General features: G+C 44.2%; 1 protein-coding gene across 3 annotated transcripts in view; it reads right to left on the bottom strand.

Moving 5' to 3' along the window:
- The window catches only part of larp1 (La ribonucleoprotein 1, translational regulator), a 147,561-nt gene that overhangs the window by 34,885 nt on the left and 86,218 nt on the right, over positions 1 to 26,458 (bottom strand). For 2 of the 3 annotated variants that reach the window (XM_033030026.1, XM_033030028.1), the window contains exons 8-13: positions 26,121 to 26,286; positions 16,442 to 16,586; positions 10,252 to 10,402; positions 9,904 to 10,073; positions 8,697 to 9,053; positions 6,708 to 6,831 (exon numbers count right to left, since the gene is read on the bottom strand). In XM_033030026.1, coding sequence (XP_032885917.1) covers positions 6,708 to 6,831; positions 8,697 to 9,053; positions 9,904 to 10,073; positions 10,252 to 10,402; positions 16,442 to 16,586; positions 26,121 to 26,286 — 1,113 coding nt within the window. The remainder of the gene's footprint in view (positions 1 to 6,707; positions 6,832 to 8,696; positions 9,054 to 9,903; positions 10,074 to 10,251; positions 10,403 to 16,441; positions 16,587 to 26,120; positions 26,287 to 26,458) is intronic. The other variant, XM_033030027.1, reaches the window with a different exon arrangement.

Below are 26,458 nucleotides of genomic sequence, written 5' to 3'. Positions count from 1 at the left end.
TCTTGTCAAGTTTCCTTCAGATTTGATGTTATATTTCACGTATATTTAAAGGTTTAAAAAAGCCAACTTTGAGAACTTTGCCTCAGAGGGCGGTGGGGAGGTAGGTTCTCTGGATGCTTTCAAGAGAGAGCTAGATAGGGCTCTTAAAAATAGCGGAGTCAGGGGATATGGGGAGAAGGCAGGAACGGGGTACTGATTGAGGATGATCAGCCATGATCACATTGCTGGCTCGAATGGGCCGAATGGCCTACTCCTGCACCTATTGTCTAATGTCTATAATAACTGACTGTGAGAGTGAGACTTTTCTGGTAGCTTCCAGTGATGATGTCACAATGGCATTTCACAGTCCTCCAATCACAATGGGATCTCATTTACATACACTGCCGTGAACATTTCGCCAGCCCACAATGACAACACAATGGGATGTCAATCAACAAGCTATGAGAGTTTTCTTACATTGTTAAAAGGAGAGGGATGTAGTGGGGGAGGTTTAAAAGTTTTAAAGTGACATTTAAAAGTTTACAAAACCCCACTTTGGGAAGGATTTCTCTCAAATCTGCACTGGCTGTTGGGCATTTACCAGCTATGATGTAACAATGCCCTACCAACTTCAATGTTGCTATCCCAGAACACCGAGTCCTTCACTGCAAATGTCCTTCAGGGACTTACTTGTGGACTTAGTTCACCCAGCCACGGCTTGTGGACTCACAATTTACTCAGCCACGGCTTGAGAACTCACAGTTCACTCAGCCACGGCTTGTGGACTCACAGTTCACTCACTAACAGCTTGTGGACTCATAGTTCAGTCACTCACTGCTTGTGGACTCACAGTTCACTCACCCACAGCTTGTGGACTCACAGTTCACGCACTAATGGCTTGTTCACGCACTAATGGGGATCCTGTGGATAGGGTGAACTGTTTTAAATATCTGGGAGTCCACATCTCCGAGGATATGACATGGGCATCACACGCCTCAGCACTCGTGAGTAAGGCAAGGCAGCGCCTTTACCACCTCAGGCAATTGAGGAAATTCAGAGTGTCTCCGAGGATCCTCCAGTGCTTCTACGCAGCGGCGGTGGAAAGCATCTTGTCCGTGAACATTACCATCTGGTTTGGGAATTGCTCTGCCAAGGACAAGAAGGCTCTGCAGAGAGTAGTGCGTTCGGCCGAACGCACTATGGGAACTTCACTTGCCCCCCTGCAGGAACTATACATCAGGAGGTGCAACTCCAGAGCCAACAATATCATGAGAGACCCCTTCCACCCCTGCAACGGACTGTTCCAGCTGCTACGGTCAGGCAAACGCCTCCGTTGCCATGCGGTGAGAACGGAGAGGTTGAGAAGGAGTTTCTTCCCAGAGGCCATTCGGACTGTAAACGCCTATCTCACCAGGGACTAACTCTACTGAATGTTTTTCCTTCCATTATTTATTATGTAAAAGAATATGTGTGTTATGATTGTGTTTATTGTTTGTTTGGTTGTTTGTCTTTTGCACAAAAGTCCGCGAGCATTGCCACTTTCATTTCACTGCACATCTCGTATGTGTATGTGACAAATAAACTTGACTTGACTTGACTTGGACTCACAGTTCTGGACTCAACTCTCACTCACTCCGGGCTGACTGACTCACGCCCGGCCTCCGGGGCTTTATTCTCCTTGCCCCCGGGAGGGGCGTTACCTTCATGGTGACTGACAGGTGAGAAGACCAATCTGCTCATCTCACGATTTTTTAAACCTTCATAACTTTTGTAATATTCCACCAATTGGAACAAAACTTGGTGCGCTTGGAGCTAGAAAAAAATCCTAGCGATATAGGGTACCGTGTATTGTGCAAATTTAAAAACAACGCAGAGTGGTCAAGATGAGAGTTTTAGTAATAGTATAGATAATTTTTAGAGATACAGTATGACTTTTTATATCCTTGCATTTTTTAAGCAGAAATTTCTTCAGTCAATTTCACCGGGTTATTACTTTTCCATTGGCGAGTGGTATGTTAATGAAACAGGAAGTCGGGCCGATCCTCAGCTGCACTTTGGCCGGTACTGCGGTGACTCGTTGTTACGATTATCTATGGTCGGATTTTTAAAATCCGTATTTAATAATGCAAAATCGTACATCAGTATTCTTATCGCATTGCCGTACAAAATCCGGAAAATCCGTACTACTTGGCAGCTCTGTAAACAGGATTGTGGGTCCTCATCCTTCCTCTTCCAAGGTCTACAATCAGTTCATTGGATTTACTGATATTGAGAGCCATTCGCAAATTCTAAGCGTTCCCGGTGTTTAACGTTACAGTTACAGCATGGAAACAGCTCTTCACCCACCTCGTCCATGTCATACAAGGTGCCTACCCCAAGCTAGACCAATTTGCTTGCATTAGGCTCTTATCCCTCTAAAGTGTTCCTATCCATGTACCTGGGCAAATGCCTTTTAAATGTAAATGTTGAAAGTGCCTTAATTGGGTATAATATTTGGAACTTCATACAAGTGTACAGAACGACGATGAGTATTGTGTACAGTTCTGGTCACCATACTATAGGAAAGATGAGATTAAGCTACAGAGGGTGCAGACAAAATTCACAAGGATGTTGCCGGGATTCGCGGGGTTGTGTTATGAGGAGACTGGATCGGTTGGGACAGTTTCCTTCTTCCTTTACGTTCCTCAAACACTAATGCACCTTTCAGGATGTCCTTTCATAACCTCCTCTGCTCCAGGCCTAGTTTCTCCACTCTTCACTCTATCCCTGGTGAAATTCCAGCACGATAATATCCTTGCCAAGAAACTTGTAACCCAAGTATTACCAACTGTGCCAACATTTCAAAATGGGTCCAGTAGCAGTTTCAAAACCTGCACAGGACAGCACAGGGGTGTTGCGGTAACGTTATTGCCTTACAGCGCCAGAGACTTGGGTCCGATCCTAAATATGTGTCATAAGTGATAGAAACATAGAAATTAGGTGCAGGAGTAGGCCATTTGGCCCTTCGAGCCTGCACCGCCATTCAATATGATCATGGCTGATCATCCAACTCAGTATCCCGTACCTGCCTTCTCTCCATACCCTCTGATCCCCTTAGCCACAAGGGCCACATCTAACTCCCTCTTAAATATAGCCAATGAACTGGCCTCGACTACCCTCTGTGGCAGGGAGTTCCAGAGATTCGCCACTCTCTGTGTGAAAAAAGTTCTTCTCATCTCGGTTTTAAAGGATTTCCCCCTTATCCTTAAGCTGTGACCCCTTGTCCTGGACTTCCCCAACATCGGGAGCAATCTTCCTGCATCTAGCCTGTCCAACCCCTTAAGAATTTTGTAAGTTTCTATAAGATCCCCTCTCAATCTCCTAAATTCTAGAGAGTATAAACCAAGTCTATCCAGTCTTTCTTCATAAGACAGTCCTGACATCCCAGGAATCAGTCTGGTGAACCTTCTCTGCACTCCCTCTATGGCAATAATGTCCTTCCTCAGATTAGGCCATTCAGCCCATCAAATCTACTCCGCCATTCAATCATGGCTGACGTATCGCTCGCTCCCAGCCCCATTTTCCTGCCTTCTCCCAATAACCCCCGACACCCGTACTAATCAAGAACCTATCTACCTCTGCCGTAAAAATATCTATTGACTTGGCCTCCATCCTTCTGTGGCAAAGAATTCCACAGATTCACCACCCTCTGACTAAAGAAATCCCTCCTCATCTCCTTCCGAAAGGAACATCCTTTAATTTTGAGGTTATGACCTCCAGTCCTAGACTCTCCCACAAATGGATACATCCTCTCCACATCCACTCTTTCCAAGCTTTTCACTATTCAGTTTCATGAGGTTCCCCCTCATCCTAAATTCCAGTGCCATCAAACGCTCATCATATGTTAACTCAATCATTCCTGGGATCATTCTTGTAAACCACTGGACCATCTCCAGAGCCAGCACATCCTTCCTCAGATATGGTGCCCAAATTGCTCACAACACTCCAAATGCGGCCTGACCAGCGCCTTGTAGAGCCTCAGCATGACATCCCTGCTTTTGTGTTCTAACCCTCTTGAAATAAATACTATTATTGCGTTTGCTTTCCTTTACTACCAATTCAACTTTCAAATTAACTTTTTGGGAATCCTGCACCAGCACTCTCAAGTCCCTTTGTGCCTCTGATTTCTGGATTTTCTCCCTATTTGGGAACTGGTCCCCATTTAGGTACTCCGTGCTGCCTGTACGGAGTTTGTCGTTCTCCCTGTGACCGTGTGGGTTTTGTCCGGGTTCTCTGGTTTCCTCCCACACTCCAAAGTGGTACAAGTTTGCATGTTTGTCGGTAGGAACTGCAGATGCTGGTTTAAGCCAAAGATAGACACAAAAAACTGGAGTAGCTCAGTCTTGACTCAAAACTTAACCTATTCCTTTTCTACAGAGATGCTGCCTACCCCACTGACTTACTCCAACTTTTTGTGTCTATTTTCAGGTTTGTATGTTAAATGGCTTCAGTAAAAATTGTAAATTGTCCCAAGTGTGTAGGATAGTGCTAGATGGTGATCACTGATCGGTATGGACTAGGTGGGCCGAAGGATCGATTTTCGTGCTGTATCTCTAAACGTAAAGTCTAAAGTCCATCCACAGATTCAACCTAATTGACACAAGGACAATGTGAAATGTGTAGAAAGATTTAGGAGCTGTTATGATCTGAAATACAATGCCAGAAAGAGAAAAAAGCATCATAGGGCCCAGGAAAAATGAGAAAAGAGCAGAATACTGGGATTTATTGGACAGCTCTTCTTTAGACCTTCACAAACTCAATGGCCCGCGCTTGTGCAAGATGTTTATATGTTTGTAATTCTTTTGATGATCATGTTTTAGAATTGTGTACTTTTGACATGTTCTGGCACACACCCAGAGATGTTACAGGATGGTGATGATTTATTCTAACGCATGGGTCAAACGGGTGCCGTGCTGATTGGACTCACTCCAGAGCTGCCGAGTTTTGTCAGAGCATTTCAGTATTCTAGTACCAGAAAATCAGAATTTTGCTGAGGAAATCAGTATTTTTACGCGGTGCCATTTTGCTGAACAAAATGGGTTTTTTTTGTGTGCGGTCATACCCATGTAAGAGTACAAGAATGCATAACTTTGCTACCAATTGACATGTCTTCTACGCACCTTACTTGACAGTGCATTCATTGCCATCTTTGTATACTGCTGTTTGAACGGCTGCTTCCTGCTTTTAGCACCAGATGATGATGAAGAAGCCCTTTTGGAAGCCTCCCTCTCCCTCCCTCACTCCCTCTTTCTCCCTCCTTCTTCTGTCCATCCTTCCTCTCTCTCTCCCTCCCTACCCTCCCCTCTCCCTCCCTCCCTCCCACCCACCCTCTCTCCCTCCCCCTCCATCTTTCTCTCCCTCCCTTCCTTTGCCTCTTGCCATGCTCTCCACCCCTCCCTCGCTCCCTCTATCTCTCTCTCCACCCCTCCCTCTCTCCCCTTGAGCCCACCCACCGTTCTGTAAAATCAAGGTCATTTCCGATGTAACTGCAATTCCACTGGTAACCTTTCACCACTAGGCTTATCCAGAATTCTACCATTGCCTGAAAAATAATCAAAGGCTCAAAGAGAATTCCAAAGACTCATTGTTATATGAGAGTTTTTCTGAACAGTCTGTGACCCATAGCACTATAAGTAGAGCCCATAGTGCTTTGTTTAAAACCCATAGCGCTCCAGCCGGTAGCGCTATATTTATATCCCACAGCGCTCCAGCCGACAGCTTTTTGTTTAAATTCCCACGCGTTAAACAGACAGCACTCTGTTTAAACCTGGAGCGAGACAGGCAGCGACTCTGGAGACGGAATGGGTGACGTTTATGGTCGAGACCCTTCTTCAGACTGAACTGAACCCGTATTTAAAATCCGTATTTAACAACACAAAATCGTACATCAGTATTCTTATCGCATTTCCGTACAAAATACGTAAAATCCATACTACCTGGCAGCTGTGCCACTCCCTCGACTGCCCTTCTCACCACTTCCTTTCCCAGCCATGATGTTACCCGCCGTCGTCCCCACTCCTCCTCTACCCCCACGCACCAGACACTCATTGAATGTGTAATAAAGCAGAGTCAACTTTGGCAAATTATGTTAATGTGCAACAGCTTCCAAACGCACAATGTCTCTGCTTCTGGAGTTACAAATGGTGGAGGAAAGTAATGCCCCTGTCCCACTTAGGCAGTTTTTAAGGCGACTAGGCAACATGGTCGGCGGGGTGTCGCCTGTATGGTCGCGTGGAGTCTCCTCAGTCGCATTTTTCTGGTCGCCGGTGGATTTTGAAATGTTCCAAACTTATTGGCGACAGTGGGTTTGACGCCAATGAGCGTAGCTTGACTTCTCCTGACATAGGTGCTGTCGTAGGTTGTCGCCAGGATGACGTAGGTTGTCACCGGTGCTGACTTGGTTTTTTTTGTTGTTGTTAAAGTATGATTCTATTTCAAATTATTTGTCGAAGTGGGGTCCAGTCGCTGATTTTTCGGCGACACCCCTGCTACGACTATAACAGTCACCTAAAAATAGCCTAAGTGGGACAGGCCCATAAATGTAAGTGGCTTTCTACCCACCAGTGAAAACACTGCAGGCAGCTCCAGTCAACAAAACTGTCAAACAGTTAGTGAGCTCTTGCCAGTTTGTCGCTGCCATTATTAAGCAAGCTCGATAGCGGCAGAACTGTGAGAATCCACACGCTTACCTTGTTGTGGCCGGGGAGGTCCAGGAGGAACCTCTTGGTTGGGATCGACGGGAGGTTCCGGTGCCAAGTTGTCAAACTCCTCGCGGCTGATCAAGTGCAGCTTCCGGAAATTCTCCACTTCTTGCTGCAAGGTACAGAGAGCATCAATGAGAGGGAGGGAGGGGAGCATTGTGAGGGAGGGAGGGAAATAGGGAGCCAGGGGTGGCAGGGAGGGGAGCGAGTGAGGAACAGGCCCATCGGCCCACCTAGTCTGCCATCCAGCGATCACCATACACTAACACTATCCTTCATACACACTAGGGACAATTTAACCAAGCCAATTAATCTACCAACCTGTATGTCTTTCGAGTGTGGGTGGAAAGCAGAGCACCCAGAGAAAACCCACGCAGGTCATGGCAGTGAATGGAATTAACAGCTGTTTTGTCTAACAGAGGGAAGCCGAGATGGATCATTCTTTAGACTTTAGAGACAGAGTGCAGAAACAGGCCCTTTGGCCCGAGCCCATAACAATTAGCAATCGCCCTGTACACTAACATTATCCAACACTAAGGACAATTTAACTATTTTTTACCAAAGCCAATTAACCTAAAAACATGTACGACTTTGGAATGTGGGAGGAAAGCAGAGCACGTGGAGAAACCCCACGCGGTCACAGGGAGAATGTACAAACTCCGTACAGACAGTACCAGTAGTCGGTCTCTGCCGCTGTGAGGCAGCAACTCTATCATTGCGCCACCATGCTGCAAGGGGAGTAGGGGAGGGGAGTGACGGGGTGGGAGGCAGGAAGGAAAGCAAGGGAGGGGTGAGGGAGGGTGGAAGAGGGAGATATGGGGCAAAGAAACAAAGCATGGGGGGGGGGGGGGGGTGAAGCGTCAGAGATCACCCTGACCGCCTGATCTCACTGATTCTGCACGTTCCCTTCAAGTTACCAGCTCCACCACTGCCCTTTTTCACAGGAATTGAAATCCTGATTGGAGTGCTGCGTCAATCAGTAACATCCATTTCGAACACCCCAAATGCACCCTAGCTTATATTGTGGTTCCACTTCAGTCAGGTTTTCACGGGTGAATGTAACACGAGGATAAAACACAAATGACAATTGTGAAGTAAGCAAAAATGACCTACTGGCAATTCCCGGTTAGTATCAGATACCATCATATCTGGAACATTCAACCATTGATGTTTTTAGCAGAACTCTTTGTTAATCTATGAAACCAGTCACTGTGAAAAGGGCACAGCAGGTGTGTGTAATGTACACTGAACTGGGTCATGCACGCTCTCCACATGGTGCCGAATCAACCAAAACAATGGCAACAGTTTGAAGGGGAGTTCTGACCTCACAGGTAAAAAGCAATCCTCCAAACCTAGCTTCAATGAGGACAGTTCCTCAACCTTCCCTCCTCAAATCCCATCACATAACCGAAACTGCATAGTCCCTGGGTAACCAATGCATCACCTATGGACATTGCTCATACAGGCCAACTCTCAGAATATGATATCTCTAAGTCTGATGTATGTATATACACTTCTTTCTATGACCGGCATCCTCTCTCTCCACTTTTAATAATTGTTCTTTCATATCAATCTTAAAGACCTTGGTGTAATTCATTACAATACTGCAGAGGTATGTTTAAGACACTGATTTTGCATATTTTCTGACTTATGGACAGTCAAATGAGGAATGTTGGTAAAAATGCAACCTGTTTGTAACTCGGGGACAACCTGTGCTGCACACTTCAGTCCCTTCACCAATTTGTAAACAGCAGACCCAGACTATTAACGAAGGTGATACTGGCCGATTCTGGTGGTGGTGGAAAATGATGTGACCTTATAGTAGAACAGGACTGGTAACAGTGGAGGTTTCAGCCCAACAGAAAAGCCAACAATAAATCTTAGCAAGAAACAGCTTTTACAGTGAAACAATTCTGAAACGCTGATCATAGTTTGCAATTTTAATGCTCCACATTCACCAAAGACCCACTGAATTACCTTTATCATTGCATATTCAGGCTCATAATCCTCCTTCCACAGATCCTGTTCATAGTAGTACAGACCATCATTAATGACCTTGCCGAACTCAGATGTAAGCTTTGCCCTGGAGACATGGTTGCCTGTCCTGTCCCCACCAGGGTGTTTCCTCAGATATGGGGGGGTCTGGGTCACAATTAGAATCTTGTTTACATCATGATCATCAATTTCACAGTCGGAGTCTTCGTCTGACCAGTCGGTGAATGTGTTCTTGCGCCCAACCATCTGCTCCATCTCCTCATCAAACATGAAATCCAGCTCCTCCTGCTCCTCTTGCTCTGGCTTCAAACATACTTGCGATTTGGGTTCCTCGGACTTCTGAAACAGAGATCCGACATATCACTGCTGTACTGTAGTATACTATACCCTCAACTCACTTCAGAGTTTGCAGATAAAATACATTTAACAGCAGCAAGCAAGCAATGCTGGAACAACAAACATTTGGTTAGTCGACAAGAAACTGTAGTTGCTGGAATCTTGAGGAAAACACAAAGGGTGGGAGGAATACAGCAGTTCAGTTGCTAGATCCACTCCAACACCCTGCTTGTTTTCTTCTGTATCTTGCTGAAATATCCCCTCTGCATTGTTACAAATATATCAGTAGATGGCATTTGAGGTGTAGTGGTGATAATGGTTTAGAACTGGGAGCACTAGACCCCCTTGGCAGCTCTATATTAACCTTGTAAAACAATGACACATTCTGAAATCCATTCACCATCAGTATCTCTGACTCTTATTTGTCGTGCAGCTAATATTCCTTGAGTTTTTCTCCCCATTAAGGATGGCAACTTTTCTTCCCCATTGGACAGTCATGATCTAGTTGGGCGTTTACAGAGATATCGCAGCCACTTAGCGCGGTCCAGCTTTTAAGTTCCTAAAATAATTTTGATTCCCAAACCAATCAGCTGGAAATGGAACGATGTATTTAAATTCACGAGCTCAATAGCATAAATCAGCCACAGCCAGACCCATTCAGAACGTTGATGCTGAATATAAACTGCACCAGTATTGTAACATAGAAAGAATGGAAATATGTCTGGGGCTGAGAGGGCCAGGAGTTGACAAGGGGAAAACCACAATGGGACCCAGCAGGTCAGTGGGCCCAGGATGGCTGCGACTAGACCCAGAAAGGGCAGAGCTTGAAGGTGTTGGAGACTCCGAGACTCACCTTTGGTTTTGCTGGAGCTGGCCGATGTCGTTTCTTCACTTCGATCCATGTGTCAGAGTCCAAGTCTGGGAGGCTGGTGGAAAGTCCTTTTGGCAAAGTCTTCAAGTTACTGGGTTCTTCAGTCTTCGAACTCGCCGCACTGCCAGCCTGCGGGGAACCTGGAGCTGATTCTGAAAGTAGCGAGAGCAAGTGTGAGAGGAAGAAATGCTCTGTAAAACAATGACAGTGCAGAAATGTCAATTGTTTACCAATTGGATTACCAGCCAACCAGTCCTAAATCCCAACCTCCATTAAACCCCACATTAACTAGTCACTGTTAAAGTAAACCAGTGTTGATCTTAACCTTACCTGTCTGTTTTTTGTACGTCTGCCCAGGAATGAATTCTGGGCAGTTCAGCAGTCGTGTGAAATCTGTCTCCGGGAGAGGCCATTTCGCAGGATTTTCCTTCTTTCGGATTTTTTTATCTACCACTTCCACCTCAGTGCTGTCCTTCAAAGCCTGCGCAACAAAACAACACAACCTGGTAAAAAGCCCATGTTAGGCTACAAAAACTAACTGACCAGAGCAAGGAGTGGTAATAGTTAACATGACTTTGTCTGTGAAATCATGTCTCACAAATTAGAATTTCCTGAAGAGGCAAACAAGCGGATTGACGAGGGCAGGGCAGTAGGCATTATCCATGTGGACTTGTGTAATGACTTTGACATGGTCCCTCATGGGAGGGTGGTCTGCAAAGTTAGACCACATGGGATTCCAGGGAAATTAGCTGAATGAATATAAAAATTGGCCTGTTGGTAGGAGTCAGAAGATGCACAGTGGTTTATCGGATTGCAGGCCTGTGACCAGCAGAAACCTGCAGGGATCGGATCTGGATCCATAGAAAATACAGAAACATAGAAAATAGGTGCAGGAGGCCATTCGGCCCCTCTAGCCAGCACCGCCATTCATTGTGATCATGGTTGATCGTCCCCTATCAATAACCCGTGCTTGCCTTCTCCCCATATCCCTGGTCTCCACTAGCCCCTAGAGCTCTATCTAACTCTCTCTTAAATCCATCCAGTGATTTGGCCTCAACTGCCCTCTGTGGCAGGGAATTCCATAAATTCACAATTCTCTGGGTGAAAAAGTTTTTTCTCACTTCAGTCTTAAATGACCTCCCCATTATTGTAAGGCTGTGGCCCCTGGTTCTGGACTCGCCCAACATTGGGAACATTTTTCCTGCATCTAGTTAGTCCAGTCCTTTTATAATTTTATATGTTTCTATAAGATTCCCCCTCATCCTTCTAAACTCCAGTGAATACAAGCCTAGTCTTTTCAATCTTTCCTCATATGACAGTCCCGCCATCCCAGGGATCAATCTCGTGCGTGAATACAAGCCTAGTCTTTTCAATCTTTCCTCATATGACAGTCCCGCCATCCCAGGGATCAATCTCGTGAATCTACGCTGCACTACCTTGATCACAAGGATGTCCTTCCGCAAATTAGGAGACCAAAACTGTACACAAAACTCCAGATGTGGTCTTACCAGAGCCCTATACAACTGCAAATGAACCTCTTTACTCCTATACTGAAATCCTCTTGTTATGAAGGCTAACATTCCATTAGCTTTCTTCACTGCCTGCTGTACCTGTAAGCCAACTTTCAGTGACCGGTGTACAAGGACACCCAGGTCTCGCTGTACCTCCCCAGTTACCTAACCTAACCCCATTGAGATAATAATCTGCCCCCTTGTTTTTGCCACCAAAGTGGATAACCTCACATTTATCTATATTATACTGCATCTGCCACGCATCTGCCCACTCACTCAACCTGTCCAGGTCACCCTGCAACCTCCTAACATCCTCTTCACAGTTCACACTGCCACCCAGCTTTGTGTCATCCGCAAACTTGCTAGTATTGTTCCTAATTCCCTCTTCCAAATCATTAATATATATGGTAAACAGTTGCGGCCCCAACACCGAGCCTTGCGGCACTCCACTCGCCACTGCCTGCCATTCTGAAAAGGACCCGTTCACTCCTACTCTTTGCTTCCGGTCTGCCAACCAATTTTCTATCCACGTCAACACCCTACCCCCAATACCATGTGCTCTAATGCTGTTTGTCACATACAATAACAATTTGGATCAGAATGTACTTGATACAGTTAGTAAATTTCCAGGTCTGGTGGTTTGGTGAAGGAGGGTACAAAAAGATCGAGATGAATTGGGGAAAAGGGCCAAGGCCAGCATAAGGAATACAATTCAGACAATACAATGTATTGCAATTAAACCAGGGTGAAACCTGCAAGGCCCAGGAGAGAGTTGCACAACTGAGAGACCAGAGGCCACTAGGAGTACAAGCAGCTAGTTCCCCGAAAATGACAACACAGGTAGACAGGGTGGTGAAAAAGTAATTTGCCATGTTTGCCTTCATTGGTCAGTCATTGAGACGCAATGTTGCAGCTGTACAAGAGTGGCGAGACCACATTTGGAGTATTAGGTGCAATTCTGGTTGCCCAGCTGGAAATGATTCATCAGGATGTTACTGGGACTGGAGGCTTTAGCTACAAAGAGAAGCTGATTAGGTTGGAGCTGTTTTCCCTGCAGCATAGGAGGTTGACAGGTGACCTTATAGAGGTATATAAAATTATGAGGGACAAAGATAAGGTCCTGGTCACAATCTTTTCCCTAGGGTGGAGGGGCCTAAAACTAAAGGTATAGATCTAAGGCAAGAGGGGAATGGGACCCTAGGGGTAAGTTTTTCATACAGATGGCAGTGCGTATATGGAAAGAGCAGCCAGAGGAAGTGGTGGGGGTGGGTATAATTCAAAGACATTTGCACAGGGACAAGGAGAGAGGGCTATAGGCCAAGCATAGGGAAATGGCACTAGGTCAGTCAGGCAATGATTAGCATGAACAAGGTTGGCCAAAGGGCTCATTACAGAGCCATACAGCAAGAAAACAAGGCTTTTGGTCCAACTGGTTCATGATGTTCATCTAGGCTAGTCCAATTTGCATGCGTTTGACCCACATTCCTCCTATCCTTTCCTATCCGTCCCTGTCCAAACATCTTTTAAATGTTATTGATTCAACCACTTCCTCCGGCAGCTTGTTTCAAATACTCTCCGCCCTCTGTCTGAAAAAAGTTATCCCTCAGGTTTCTAGTAAATCTTTCCTCTCTCACAAACATACTACCCTGGGGAAAAAGTCTCTGTGCATTTGCCCTACCTATGCCCATGATTTGATTGACTTCTATAAGATCACCCTTGTGCGCCAAGAAATAAAGTCTTGGACTGCCACTTTCAGGAAACTATGTACTTGTACTCGGAGGCTTCTCTGCTCTACAACACTCTCCTGTGCCCCACTGTTTAGTGTGAAGGTCCTGCCCTAGTTTGGCTACCTCTCAAAATGCAACAGCTCACAAAGGATAGAAAAGGTTTTACGGGAAAGGGCCAAACAGAGGAAAATGGGATTAGCTCAGTTCGGCAACTTGATTAGCATGGAAGAGTTGTCGGCCAAATGGTTCATTATTACTCAGCTGATGAAGATTTTGCTGGAATTCTTGATAACCATCTTCACAGGGCATACTGTGTCCCGACCGCGAAAGTGCTACACTGGTTTAACTTCCCAAAATACAATAGCTGTTTTAGTCCTGTATAAATGTGTACATTTCACAAACAGGGCCATCCCAAGACCAGTCACACAGCTCAGGTGCTCTAAGCAGGGCCCAGGTCTGGCGGCTGAGAGTGAGCTTCATAATCCCAAACACAGATTTATTTTTACAAGGTGCAGAAAAGGCAAGGAAACGAAGGTTATGCCAGTTTCGATGAGTGCAAAACTGCAGAAAGCAGTATAGCAAGTATAGAGATAGAACTGAACAGGTTAATGGAAATGAAAAAGGAGATGAAAAGGGACGTGAAGGGTTTTATCACCTTTCAGACAAAGTTGAAACTCAAGGGTTAGAGAAAATTTAAAAATCAGCGATGTGCCTGATAGCCAGGATCAACGGTCATGTCTACGGATTAACCGTTTAGACCGAGGAAAGGATAAGAAAGTGGAAAACAGTTGAACCCAAATCATTGAATATATTCATGATGAAGCTGGATGTTTTTCTTTGGGCTCGAGGTTCATAGATGGAACGGTACTAAATATGGATAATTGGCCAGGATCATATGGAGTGGTGGAGCAGGCACAAGGGGCCAAATAGCCAAATCCTGATCCTATCTTTTATGTTTTCTTTTAGTATGCAACAACAAAGAGCTGCTTAAAGATGATGGGGTTTATGCCTTGACCTTTTCAGTGAGTTGTACACTCACCATCCTGTGATAAATACAGTTCCCTCATCTCCCATTTGATCCGTCTGTGAAGTACTTTAAATCTGTGCCTGATTCTTAATCTTTCTGTCATGGAAACAGGTCCTTGCTATTCACTCTTTTTGCCTCTCAATGTTATACACCTCAAGTAAGTAGTGATTTAGCATCCTCTGTTTCAAAAACAATAATGCCAATAGGGGAAGGAGCATTGTGCTGTTGATTAGGGAGAGCATTATGGTAGTAAGGGATTGTCTAATGAGGTTGCCTGGGTGCAAAGAGCCTGTTGACATTTTTGATAATCATCTTCACTGTCTACGAAACCACTTATTTGATGTAATCTGAAAACTTAATCATGCCTTTTACATTCTCATCCAAATCAGTGATAGAAACCACAAACAATGGGCCCCGCACAGACTCCTGAAGTACACCACTCATTACAGGTCTCAGTCTGAAAATCACCCATCCACCACCACCCTCTGCTTCCCTCCATGATGCCAATTCTATATCCAAATAGTTCTGTATCCTAGAGTTCTAGCAGATACTTTGTGTCTCAACTAATAAGGGAAAGTATTCTGTGTGCCTTAACTGTTACTAACTAGCTCTGCTACCTTTAAGAATTTCTAGACCCACACTTCAAAGTGTATTTATTCCTCCATACCTTTCAATATTATTAAATAATATGCCTTAATTTTCGGGAATTATATTTGATACTTTTCAGCCCATCTGACGAGTATATTTGCCCACAGTCTAACAGTCTGTGTAGGTGAATGATTTTGATGAGAAAATTGAAGGCTTTGTCGCCAGGTTTGCACATGAGATGAAGATAGGTGGAGGGGCAGGTAGTGTAGAGAAAGCAGGGATGCTGCAGAAGGACTTGGACAGGTTGAGAGAGTGGGCTGAAAAGTGGCAGATGGAATATAGTGTAGCAAAGTATGGAGTCATGCATTTTGGTAGTAGGAATAAAGGTGTACATTAATTTCTAAAAGGTAGAGAATCCAGAAGTCGGAGGTTTAGTTTCGTTTAGAGACAGCGAGGACAAAGGCCCTTAGGCCCACCGGGTCTGCACCAACCAGTGATCCCCGCACATTAACACTATCCTACACCCATTAGGGACAAATTTTACATTTACCAAGCCAATTAACCTACAAACTTGTACGTCTTTGGAGTGTGGGAGGAAACCGTAGATCTCGGAGAAAACCCAAGCAGGTCACGGGGAGAACGTACAAATTCCGTACAGACAGCCCCCATAGTCGGGATCGAACCCGGGTCTCCAGTGCTGCATTTGCTGTCAGGCAGCAACTCTACTGCTGCGCCACCTTGCGGACTTGGGAGTGGCAGTGCAAGCTACCCCAAAAGTTAATTATGCAAGTCGAATCAGTAGTTAAAAAGCAAACACAATGCTAGCATTTATTTCGAGAGGGCTGGAATACAAAAATAAGGATGTAATGCAGAGGCTGATGGGCCAAATGGCCTAATTCTGCTCCTAGAACTTATGAACTCCTTTCCTGCACATCTTCTTTATGAAATTCCCAACAGTTAAATCTAAATCATTGATATGCAGCAAGGGTCTGGGTACTGATTCTTCCAGAACTCCAAAGGTCACAGTCTTCTAGTCACAAGAACACCCATCAATCATTACCATTTGTTTACTGCAACTGTGCTGATTTTAGACCCAACCTGCTGTTCTCTTGACCCTTGTACTCTTACATTTCTGCTCAATCATGCAAGGGAATACACAGTGTGAGATGTATGGAGGAACAGGAGACTTTAGGACAGGTGATTGAAAGGTATATATGGATGTTTCCCTTTAGTAGCCAAAGCACTGAATTTAAGAGGGTGATTACATTTCTAGTCTAGAAATGTACACACCACAAAATAAATCAGTGTGGAACTTGCTGCCTGAAAGGTCAGGGCGCTAGAGACAGAAACTCACAGATTGCTAGCACTTGGATGTATACTTGGAAAGCTGTGATCTGCAGGTGGCAGACCCAGTGCTGGAAGGTGGGCAGCTCTTTCTCAACCAGCTTGGACTTGATTGGGCAAGTTTGTTATGATTCCATGATTTTTCACCAGTACCAAAAGGATCGGTGCAGTTATGATTCTGTCATATATTGGGAACAACACCCAACAGATCTTCAGAGTGAGATAGATGGGGAGATGGTGTTCCTAATTTTCAAACTAAGACATAGTGTGAATGCAATTATTTAAAAATGAGGGGGAGATGAGAGGCGTAAACATGTAATGACCTCCAAGATAAGGTTGACATCGGTGGTTAAAGCCTGGACTCGATGAAAGCCTCCGATCAATGAGACTGGCAGGAAACCATCTGCATCCATCTTTCTTCTCAGGAAAAAGTCTCGTTCCAAGTTGTCCAAGCTAAAGTAGTACTCACTGAAACAAAACAGAAACACTGAAAATCCACACTGAGAAAAAACACTGCAACCAGAACACCATATACTCCACAGTAAACACACTGCATTGTTAATGGGCATGATCCACAATTAACATGTAAGCACAGGAATGTGTGGAAGCTCATTAGTCCAAGCCATTCAAACATCTGTGGCATAAGAGTATGTTTAAATGGTCTAAACAAAAAAATGCAGATCTGGAAGGATAGTCTATGCCCTATAAAAGAGTTTCATAAAAGAGACCAAGAGGAATCAAGGGATATGGGGAAAAAGCAGGAACAGGGTACTGATTTTAGATGATCAGCCATGAAGGGCTACTGGCTCGAAGGGCCAAAAGGCCTACTCCTGCACCTATTTTTCCATGTTTCTACCATCAATCACAGATTTAAAACTAATATTCGACCAAACTATCTTTATCTTTGAAAATTAATCCAATAAAATATCTTGAAATATCAGCAACAAATGACCCCGGATTCTAGGGAATAAATAAGAGTTTGCACAGTTTCTCTATATATCGTTATTTATCCCTTGGTTTACAAGTATCATTTTGTAAAACCTAGCATATTCCCAAGCAGAAGGTCTGAAGAAGGGTCCCAACTCAAAATGTCCCCCATTCTTTTTCTCCTCATGCCTGACCTGCTGAGTTACTTCAGTATTTTGTGTCACACGCCCAGCTAGGCCAGTGTACCTTACACGAGGTGTCATGCACAGAACTGCTGATGGCTCTCTGGATATTGTCTCTCAGCTTTTGTGTGATATACCACAACTTTGATCCTTTCATATTCTTATGCTTTAGAAATTAAAACCAATATTTCATTAACATTGCTATTTTAAATCTATTCAATTTATAATAATGAAGATATAGGGCACGGAAATTATCCTTCCAGATGCCCGTTGTTTTTTTTAGATCATTTAAATGTACCTTTCCACATTTTTAGAATCAAAAATGGATCATCTCAATTTAGCTACATTAAAATCCACTTGCCCCAGCTCCATTGCAAAACATATGTTTCTTTAGCAATTCAATCTATATTGCTCAAAATAATGCTTTTCATAGTTCGAAGCGATTTCTACTTTATCAAGTCAATTATACAGTGCCCTCCATAATGTTTGGGACAAAGACCCAAAATTTATTTGTTTGCCTCTGTACTACACACTTTGAGATTTGTAATAGAAAAAATTCACATGGGGTTAAAGTGCACATTGCCAGATTTTAATAAAGTCCATTTTTATACATTTTGGTTTCACCATGTAGAAATTACAGCAGTGTTTATACATAGTCCCCACATTTCAGGGCACCATAATGTTTGGGACACAGCAATGTCATGTAAATGAAAGTAATCATGTTTAGTATTTTGTTGCATATCCTTTGCATGCAATGACTGCTTGAAGTCTGTGATTCATGGACATCACCAGTTGCTAGGTGTCTTCTCTGGTGATGCTCTGCCAGGCCTGTATTGCAGCCATCTTTAGCTTATGCTTGTTTTGGAGGCTAATTCCCTTCAGTTTTCTCTTCAGCATATAAAAGGCATGCTCAATTGTGTTCAGATCGGGTGATTGACTTGCCCACTCAAGAATTGACCATTTTTTAGCTTTGAAATACTCCTTTGTTGCTTTAGCAGTATGTTTGGGATCATTGTCTTGCTGTAGAATGAACCGCCGGCCAATGAGTTTTGAGGCATTTGTTTGAACTTGAGCAGATAGGATGTGTCTATACACTTCAGCATTCATTATGCTACTGCCATCAGCAGTTGTATCATCAATGAAAATAAGTGAGCCAGTACCTTCAACAGCCATACATGCCCAGGCCATAACACCCCCACCACCGTATTTCACAGATGAGGTGGTATGCTTTGGATCTTGGGCAGTTCCTTCTCTCCTCCATACTTTGATCTTGCCATCACTCTGATATGTTAATGTTCGTCTCATCTGTCCACAAGACCCTTTTCCAGAACTGTGGTTGCTCTTTTAAGTACTTCTTGGCAAACTGTAACCTGGCCATCCTATTTTTGCAGCTAACCAGTGGTTTGCATCTTGCAGTGTAGCCTCTGTATTTCTGTTCATGAAGTCCTCTGCGGACAGTGGTCATTGACAAATCCACACCTGACTCCCGAAGGGTGTTTCTGATCTGTCGGACACATTTGGGATTTTTCTTTATTATAGAGAGAATTCTTCTATCATCAGCTGTGGAGGTCTTCCTTGGCCTGCCAGTCCCATTGTGATTAGTAAGCTCACCAGTGCCCTCTTTCTTCTTAATGATGTTCCAAACAGTTGATTTTGTAAGCCTAAGGTTTGGCTGATGTCTCTAATAGTGTTATTCTTGTTTCTCAGTCTCATAATGGCTTTTTTGAATTTCATTGGCACAACTTTGGACCTCATGTTGAAAAACAGAAATAAAAATTTGCAAATGTGATGGAAAGACTGGAGGAAAGACTAGGTGCTGAGAGCTCTCTTATACCTGCATTAAGGAGGCAATTAAACACACCTGACCAATTACAAACACCTGTGAAGCCATGTGTCCCAAACATTATGGTGCCCTGAAATGGGGGGACTGTATATAAACACAGCTGTAATTTCTACATGGTGAAACCAAAATGTATAAAAAGGGCCTTTAAAATCTGACAATGTGCACTTTAACCACATGTGATTTTTTCTATCACAAATCTCAAATAGTGGAGTACAGAGACAAATAAATAAATGATGGATCTTTGTTGCAAACATTATAGAGGGCAATGTAAATAAAACAGCTGGAGCCTCAGTACGGATTCCTGAAAAACACCAGGAGTCAAGTTCTCCCCATTAGAGAATCTGCTCTGTAAACAAAACCTTCCACTACGTCGAAAATCAGGACTAATTATCTGGATTGAACATGTCCTGCCTTTTGCAAACAGAATAATTTTCCCATTGTCTGTAATTCCCCAGTGTATTGTTCTACACCGCATCTTCACCCAGGATGAGGTGTTCCATACCAGGACTTCTGAGATGTCCTCATTCTTTAGGGAACGGGGGTTTCCCTCTTCCACCATTGATGAGGTCCTCACAAGGGTCTCCTCGATAACCCGCAGTTCCACTTTTGGCCCCCCCCCCCCCAGAGTCCCCCTCGTCCTCACCTTTCACTGCATCAGCCGTCGCATACAGCACATAATCCTCCGACATTTTTGCCACCTCCAATGGGATCCCACCACTAGCCACATCTTCCCATCTCCACCCCTTTCCGATTTCTACTGAGGCCGGTCCCTCCGCAACTCCCAGGTTACCTCGTCCCTTCCCACCCAAACCACCCCCTCCCCAGATACTTTCCCCTGCAACTGCAGGAGATCGAACACCTATCCCTATACCTCCTTCCTCGACTCCATCCACGGACACTGATGGCCTTTTCAGGTGAGGCAGAGGTTCACGTGCACCTCGTCAACTGTGTCCACAGTTCCAGGTGTGGACTCCTCGGACATGCGAGGCCAAGCGCAGGCTCGGTGATTGTTTCGCCGAACTCCTCTGGCGTTCGCCTAAACCTACCTGATCTCCCTGTTACTAAACACTTTAACTCCCCCTCCCATTCCCATAATGACTTTTCTGTCCTGCGCCTCTTCCATTGTCAGAGTGAGGCCCAGCACAAAATGGAAGAACAGCACCCCATATTTTGCTTGGTTGCTTTCCCCTCTCTCTCTCTATCCCTCCCCCTTCCTAGTTCTCCAACCAGTCTGATTGTCCTCAATTACATTTTATCTCTGTATGTTTTGTTGTCACCTTCTCCAAGCTGATAGTGATCCGGGGTCTCTGGCGCTGTAAGGCAGCAAATCGACCACTACACAACTGTGCTGCCCTTGGGATGTGGGAGGTAAATGACGCACCCGGAGGAAACCAATGCAGCCCACAGGGAGAATGTGCAAACTTCCCACACAGACAGCACCTGAGGTCAGGATCAAACGTGTATCGCAGGTGATGTGAGGCGGTAGTTTTACCCAATAGGCCACTGTGCTGCAATCTGCTTGTAAATGTTTCAGTTGTGCCACTGTTAAAAAATGGGTGGTTCCTGGAGCCCCTCTGCCCAACAGCTGTTGTTGAATTGTCCACCATCACAAGTGGACTTATTAGGGCCATTAAGCTTCACCTCGAGATATACAGCACAGAAGCATGGCCATGAAGATGTCTATGTACTTAGTCCCACTTGGCTGCACATGGCCCTTATCCCTCAGAAGCTCTCAATCATGTACTTGTCCCAATGTCTTTGGAACATCATAACCGTACCTGCCTAGCGAACTTGGATTTTCTCTGGAATGTCAGAGGCCAAGAGGAGTTTATAGAAGTTATAGAGTCATATAGTGATACAGCGTGGAAACAGTCCCTTCGGCCCAACTTGCCCTCAACATGTTCCAGCTACACTATTCCATCTGCCTGCGATTGGCCCATATCCCTCCAAACCTGTCGTATCCATGTACTTGTCTGTTTCTTAAACTGTTTGTTAAAGTCCCTGCCTCAACTATCTCCTCTGGCAGCTTGTTCCATACACCCACCACCCTTTGTGTGAAAACATTATCCCTCAGATTCCTATTAAATCTCTTCCCCTTCACCTTAAACGTATGGCCTTTGGTCCTCGATTCATCTACTCTGAGCAAGAGACTCTGCATTTACCTAATCTATTCATCTCATGATTTTATACACATGATTTTATAGGATCACCCCTCCTCCTTCTGTGCTCCAAGGAATAGGGTTCCAGCCTACTCAACATCTCTCCCTATAGCTCAGACCATCAAGTCCTGGCAACATCCTCGAAAATCTTCTCTGTACCCTTTCCAGCTTAACAACATCTTTCCTATAACATGGTGCCCAGAACAGAACACAATACTCTAAATGCGGCCTCACCAATGTCTTATACAACTGCAACATTGCCACCCAACTTCTATACTCAATACTCTGACTGATGAAGGCCAATGTGCCAAAAGCCTTTCTGACCACCCTATCTACCTGTGACCTCACCTTCAAGGAACCATTCACCTGCACCCCTAGATCTCTCTGCTCTACAACACTCCCCAGTGTCCTACCATTCACTGTGTAGGTCCTGCCCATGTTAGACATCCCAAAATGCAACACCTCACACTTCTCTGTATTAAATTTCATCAACCATTCCTCAGCCAATCGATCAAGATCCTGCTGCAATCTTTCACAAAGAAGTTTATAAAAGAATGAAAGGCATAGATTGGGTAGACCATCAGAATCTTTTTCAGGGTGGAAAAGCTGAAGGCTAGAGGGTCTATCTTTGAGAGGGGTAAAGTTTAAAGAATTGTGGGGCAAATGTTATTTTGTACAGTGATAGATGCTTGTGCTGCTTTTGACTGGCAATTGAATCTGCAGAGAATGGAGGGATATGGATCACACAAGCAGAAGAGATAAGTTAAAATCTTCTCTGGAAAGTAGCTCTTAAAAATAGTGGAGTCAGGAGATATGGGGAGAAGGCAGGAACGGGGTACTGATTGGGAATGATCAGCCATGATCACATTGAATGCGGTGCTGGCTCGAAGGGCTGAATGGCCTACTCCTGCACCCATTGTCTATAGGGTGATTTCACGAAAGGTCACTGGAGCGTAGATCCGCACCCACGTGACTTTCACACCCGTTAAAAACATCGAAAACGGCCCGTTTTTGTGCTGCAATTAACTGTACCAGTCGGGGTGACCTTGAGGAACAGCTACCTAAATTTACAGTCCAAAAAAAAGATAGAAACTAAGGTAAATTCAAGAGGGAGCTGAAGGTGTCAAAACGGCGGAAGTGCTAGCGGACATTTGCCGTGGAGATTTAAAGATCGAAAATATCGGGAATTATCGCGTTTGCTCGCAGCATTTCATCAAAAGTAAGGCATTATTGACTTTTTATCTTTATTCATTTGTTATATGAAAAGTATTAAAAGTTAAAAATCCGTCAGTAAAATTGCAAAATCGCCCATGGTTCTCAGGTGGGTTTTAACATGCAAAATGAAAACGCTTCTGAAGCTCCATTTACCATTTAAATAATCGTAAACTATCAATCCGTTTTGAAATAAATTTTACTGAGATGCAAGCTAAGGAATGGGAACGCCATGCACGTGCAACAAGAAGAGTATTAAAGCAGATTTGGTTGCAGCTCAAGCGTCTATAGCTCTGCAAGTTGATGGTGTTCTTGTGCACATTGTCTATCCTGCTCACAGCGGGTGCCCAAGCAGGATTGTTGACATCATTCCATGCTGCAGGCTTGTCTGTTATTAGATGATAAATAAATAAATAAGTAGTTTGGGTGATTGTGCAGGCTTTAAACAAGAAACATTGAGAAATATATTTTGGCACATAATAAAATGTCCTGCTTTTGTCCAACTAACAGCTGACAATTATCCCATTTATCAATTTATTTCAAAACGCATTGATAGTTTACGATTATTTAAATGGTAAATGGAGCTTCAGAAGCGTTTTCATTTTGCATGTTAAAACCCACCTGAGAACCATGGGCGATTTTGCAATTTTACTGACGGATTTTTAACTTTTAATACTTTTCATATAACAAATGAATAAAGATAAAAAGTCAATAATGCCTTACTTTTGATGAAATGCAGCGAGCAAACGCGATAATTCCCGATATTTTGGATCTTTAAATCTCCACGGCAAATGTCCGCTAGCACTTCCGCCGTTTTGACACCTTCAGCTCCCTCTTGAATTTACCTTAGTTTCTATCTTTTTTTTGGACTGTAAATTTAGGTAGCTGTTCCTCACGGTCACCCCGACTGGTACAGTTAATTGCAGCTCAAAAACGGGCCGTTTTCGATGTTTTTAACGGGTGTGAAAGTGCGTGTTTTCCCATTCACTAACATGTACCGGAAGTGACGCATGTACTCCAGTTAAAATTTTCGGTCACGTGGGTGCGGATCTACGCTCCAGTGACCTTTCGTGAAATCACCCTATTGTCAGTTTAATTTGGCATCATGTTTGCCATGGTCATCATGGGCTGTATAGTTCACATTCTACAAACATTTCAGTGGAAGCTCACTACCATCTTCTCACAAAGAAAATTACGATGGATAATAAATCAGTGGCCAAATCTTTACAATGAAATAAAGTAAGAAAGCCTCAAATTTAGGGAAAGCTGAAATAGATAACATAACTGGACTAAAGTTCAGAACAGTTGTGCACTGATTCAGAGAGTATGCTCAGAGTCCACATCCAAGATAAGCAAAGGACAAACTTCAGGGATTGCACACGAAATATAATATATGATCATATGACTATATGACTAGATGGTCCGTTCTAAACGGCCTACCCTTTATTCTTAAACAGGGGCCACAGTTTACGAATACGGGGTAGGCCATTTAGAATGGAGATGAAGAAAAACCTTTTCACCCAGAGAGTTGTGAATGTGTGGAATTCTCAGCCTCAGAAGGCAGCGGAGGCCAATTCTCAGGATGCTTTCATGAGAGAGTTAGATAGAGCTCTTAAAGATAGCAGAGTCTAGGGATATGAGGAGAAGGCCGGAACGGGGTATTGATTGTGGATGATCGGCCATGATCACAGTGAATGACGGTGCTAGCTCGAAGGACCGAATGGCCTACTCCTGCACCTATTGTCTATTGACTACAAGATCAATTTGTTCTACTGGTACAAACCTAATCATAAAAACTGTTCAGCAACACAACCATAATTAGTGTTCAAAATTTTACTTTAAGATGTGATAACAGTACCAGCAGTGAAAATCCATGCAGTGCATGCGCTTCAAACTGTACTGTAACATTTCTGATCTTATCTTCAAAGGTCTGTCCCACTTGGGTGACCTAATCCGTGAGTCCAGAAGAGTGCCTTCGACCTTCAAGCTCGAGGGCACTCGCCTGGAAAGCCTCGAGCTGGATCGACCGGCTGCGTTGAAACCGCAAGCTGGATCGACCGAACCGCGAGCTGCATCTACCGACCGGGGAGTGAAGGGGAGAGAAGGGGAGAGAAGGAGTGGAGACACTTTTAAGAAGTATAATAAAGTTTAGCGGGCATTTTACCTAGGTCGTGAAACTCCGATGAGCCAATCAAAATGGCTGGTCAGCGAAGGGGATTGCCTAAGAGGCTGCCCTCGACTGCCTGTAAGTAAATAGCGACCCCACTCCACTGCACAACGAGTGAAAAAGACCCATGCCGACCAAATTTTACTCACGAAAAATTCTTCAACATCCTGAAAAAAATTTCCGCGACCTAGCTGAGGCCGTGAGTAGGCGGGAACCTCCCTCGAGCATGAAGGAGAGTTCCAGCCACCTCCTACGACCTCCTAGGACCTCATGTCAACCATGCTGCGAGTTTGAGTCCAGGGCAAACACTTCTAAACTCGCAGCTTAGGTCGCCCAAGTGGGACAGCCCCTTAACATTCAAGGTTCAAGCACACATAATAACCCTTACAAAACTGTCCTGTGCTCACTCATTGGGTAGGCTGCCTGGCAAGGGAATAGATCAGATATAGAAACCCGCAAGCTTGTACAGAGTACAAAATGTAACAGATAGCCCTTTGCCAACACAGCAGTTCTGCAATTGGACAAGTAGTCCAGACCATCAGTTCTAATCCCACCACAGGAATCTGTTCACTTCATAATTTAGAAATCCTGAAAATAAATAATCTAGTTTTGTAAAAGTGCAATGAAACTATGGGACTGAGATTAAAAACTCGCCTGGTTCGCTGATTTAGTCAACGAGTCATACAGCAGATAAGCAGGCCCTTCTGCCCAACATACCCATGCCAACCCAAATGCCCCACCTGCACTATTTCCACCTGTCCACATTTGGCCAATATCCCTCTAAACCTTTCCTATCCTACTTTTATCTGCCCTCTGAAGCAGCCCAGTGAGATGTCTAGTTTGAACTCATGGTTAACATATAACAGGCCCTTCGGCCCACAATGTCTGTGCTGAACATGATGCTCAGACTATCACTTATTTACCTGCACATAACCCAGATCCCACCATTCCTTGCATAAGTCTCAAAGTCTTTTAAATGCCACTAAGTAATCTGGCACAATCACCACCCTCGGCAGCGCATTCCAGGCACTCACTGTTTAGAAAAAACACCTCCTTTAAACTTTGCTCCCGTCCTTTAGTATTTGATTTTTCCATCCTGAATCTAGCTATCATTCTGATAAACCTCCACTGCACCCTTTTCCAAAGCCTCTGCATCATTCCTGCAATGGGGTGACCAGGACTGTACGCAATATTCCAAATGTGACCCAAGTCCTACGAAGCTGCATCATGACTTCCTGACTTGCACTCAATGCCCTGACCTATTAAATCAAGCATACCAAATATCTTCCTTACCTCTCTATCTGATTGTGTTGCCATTTTCAGGGAGTTAGACCCCATGATCCCTTCTGTACTTGGTAAGTGTAAAGTAAGAATCCCATCAACTGGAGATTACAATAAATGCTAACCCTGACACCAATGACATGTGTATTGCATATCTAAATCTCCTTTCTACAACGATGTAACTGCTAGGTATTGCAGCAAGGCCTTCAAACAGATAAGTAAAGCACTTACATCTGTTTCTTGATGTAGTCTTTGAGCAGCTTTTTGTCCATTGTGTACAGCTCGGCACTGCTCTGATTGTCATAGTAATAGATGATATCACCACCAAATTTCGGCCTGTACAATCCATCATTACCGTCACTGTTCGAATTGTAGGTGTAATGGTAGTCAAAGTGAGCTAGAACAAGGAAATGAACCGTTAAATATTCAGTTAAACAAGCGTAGTGTGGACGATTCACCCGAGGCATTTTAAGTTATGGACGGCGAATACATTATTCAAGCGTGTTTACTTTTCGCATGAGGTTTGAACAGAATAAAGCAGAACATCAGGTTCAGAAAATGAATTAAAG

The sequence above is a fragment of the Amblyraja radiata genome, chromosome 11, assembly GCF_010909765.2.
Source record: "Amblyraja radiata isolate CabotCenter1 chromosome 11, sAmbRad1.1.pri, whole genome shotgun sequence".
Taxonomy (NCBI): Eukaryota; Metazoa; Chordata; class Chondrichthyes; order Rajiformes; family Rajidae; genus Amblyraja; species Amblyraja radiata.
Note: the sequence above shows the minus strand (reverse complement) of the source record. Positions and strands in the feature narration are given on the sequence as shown.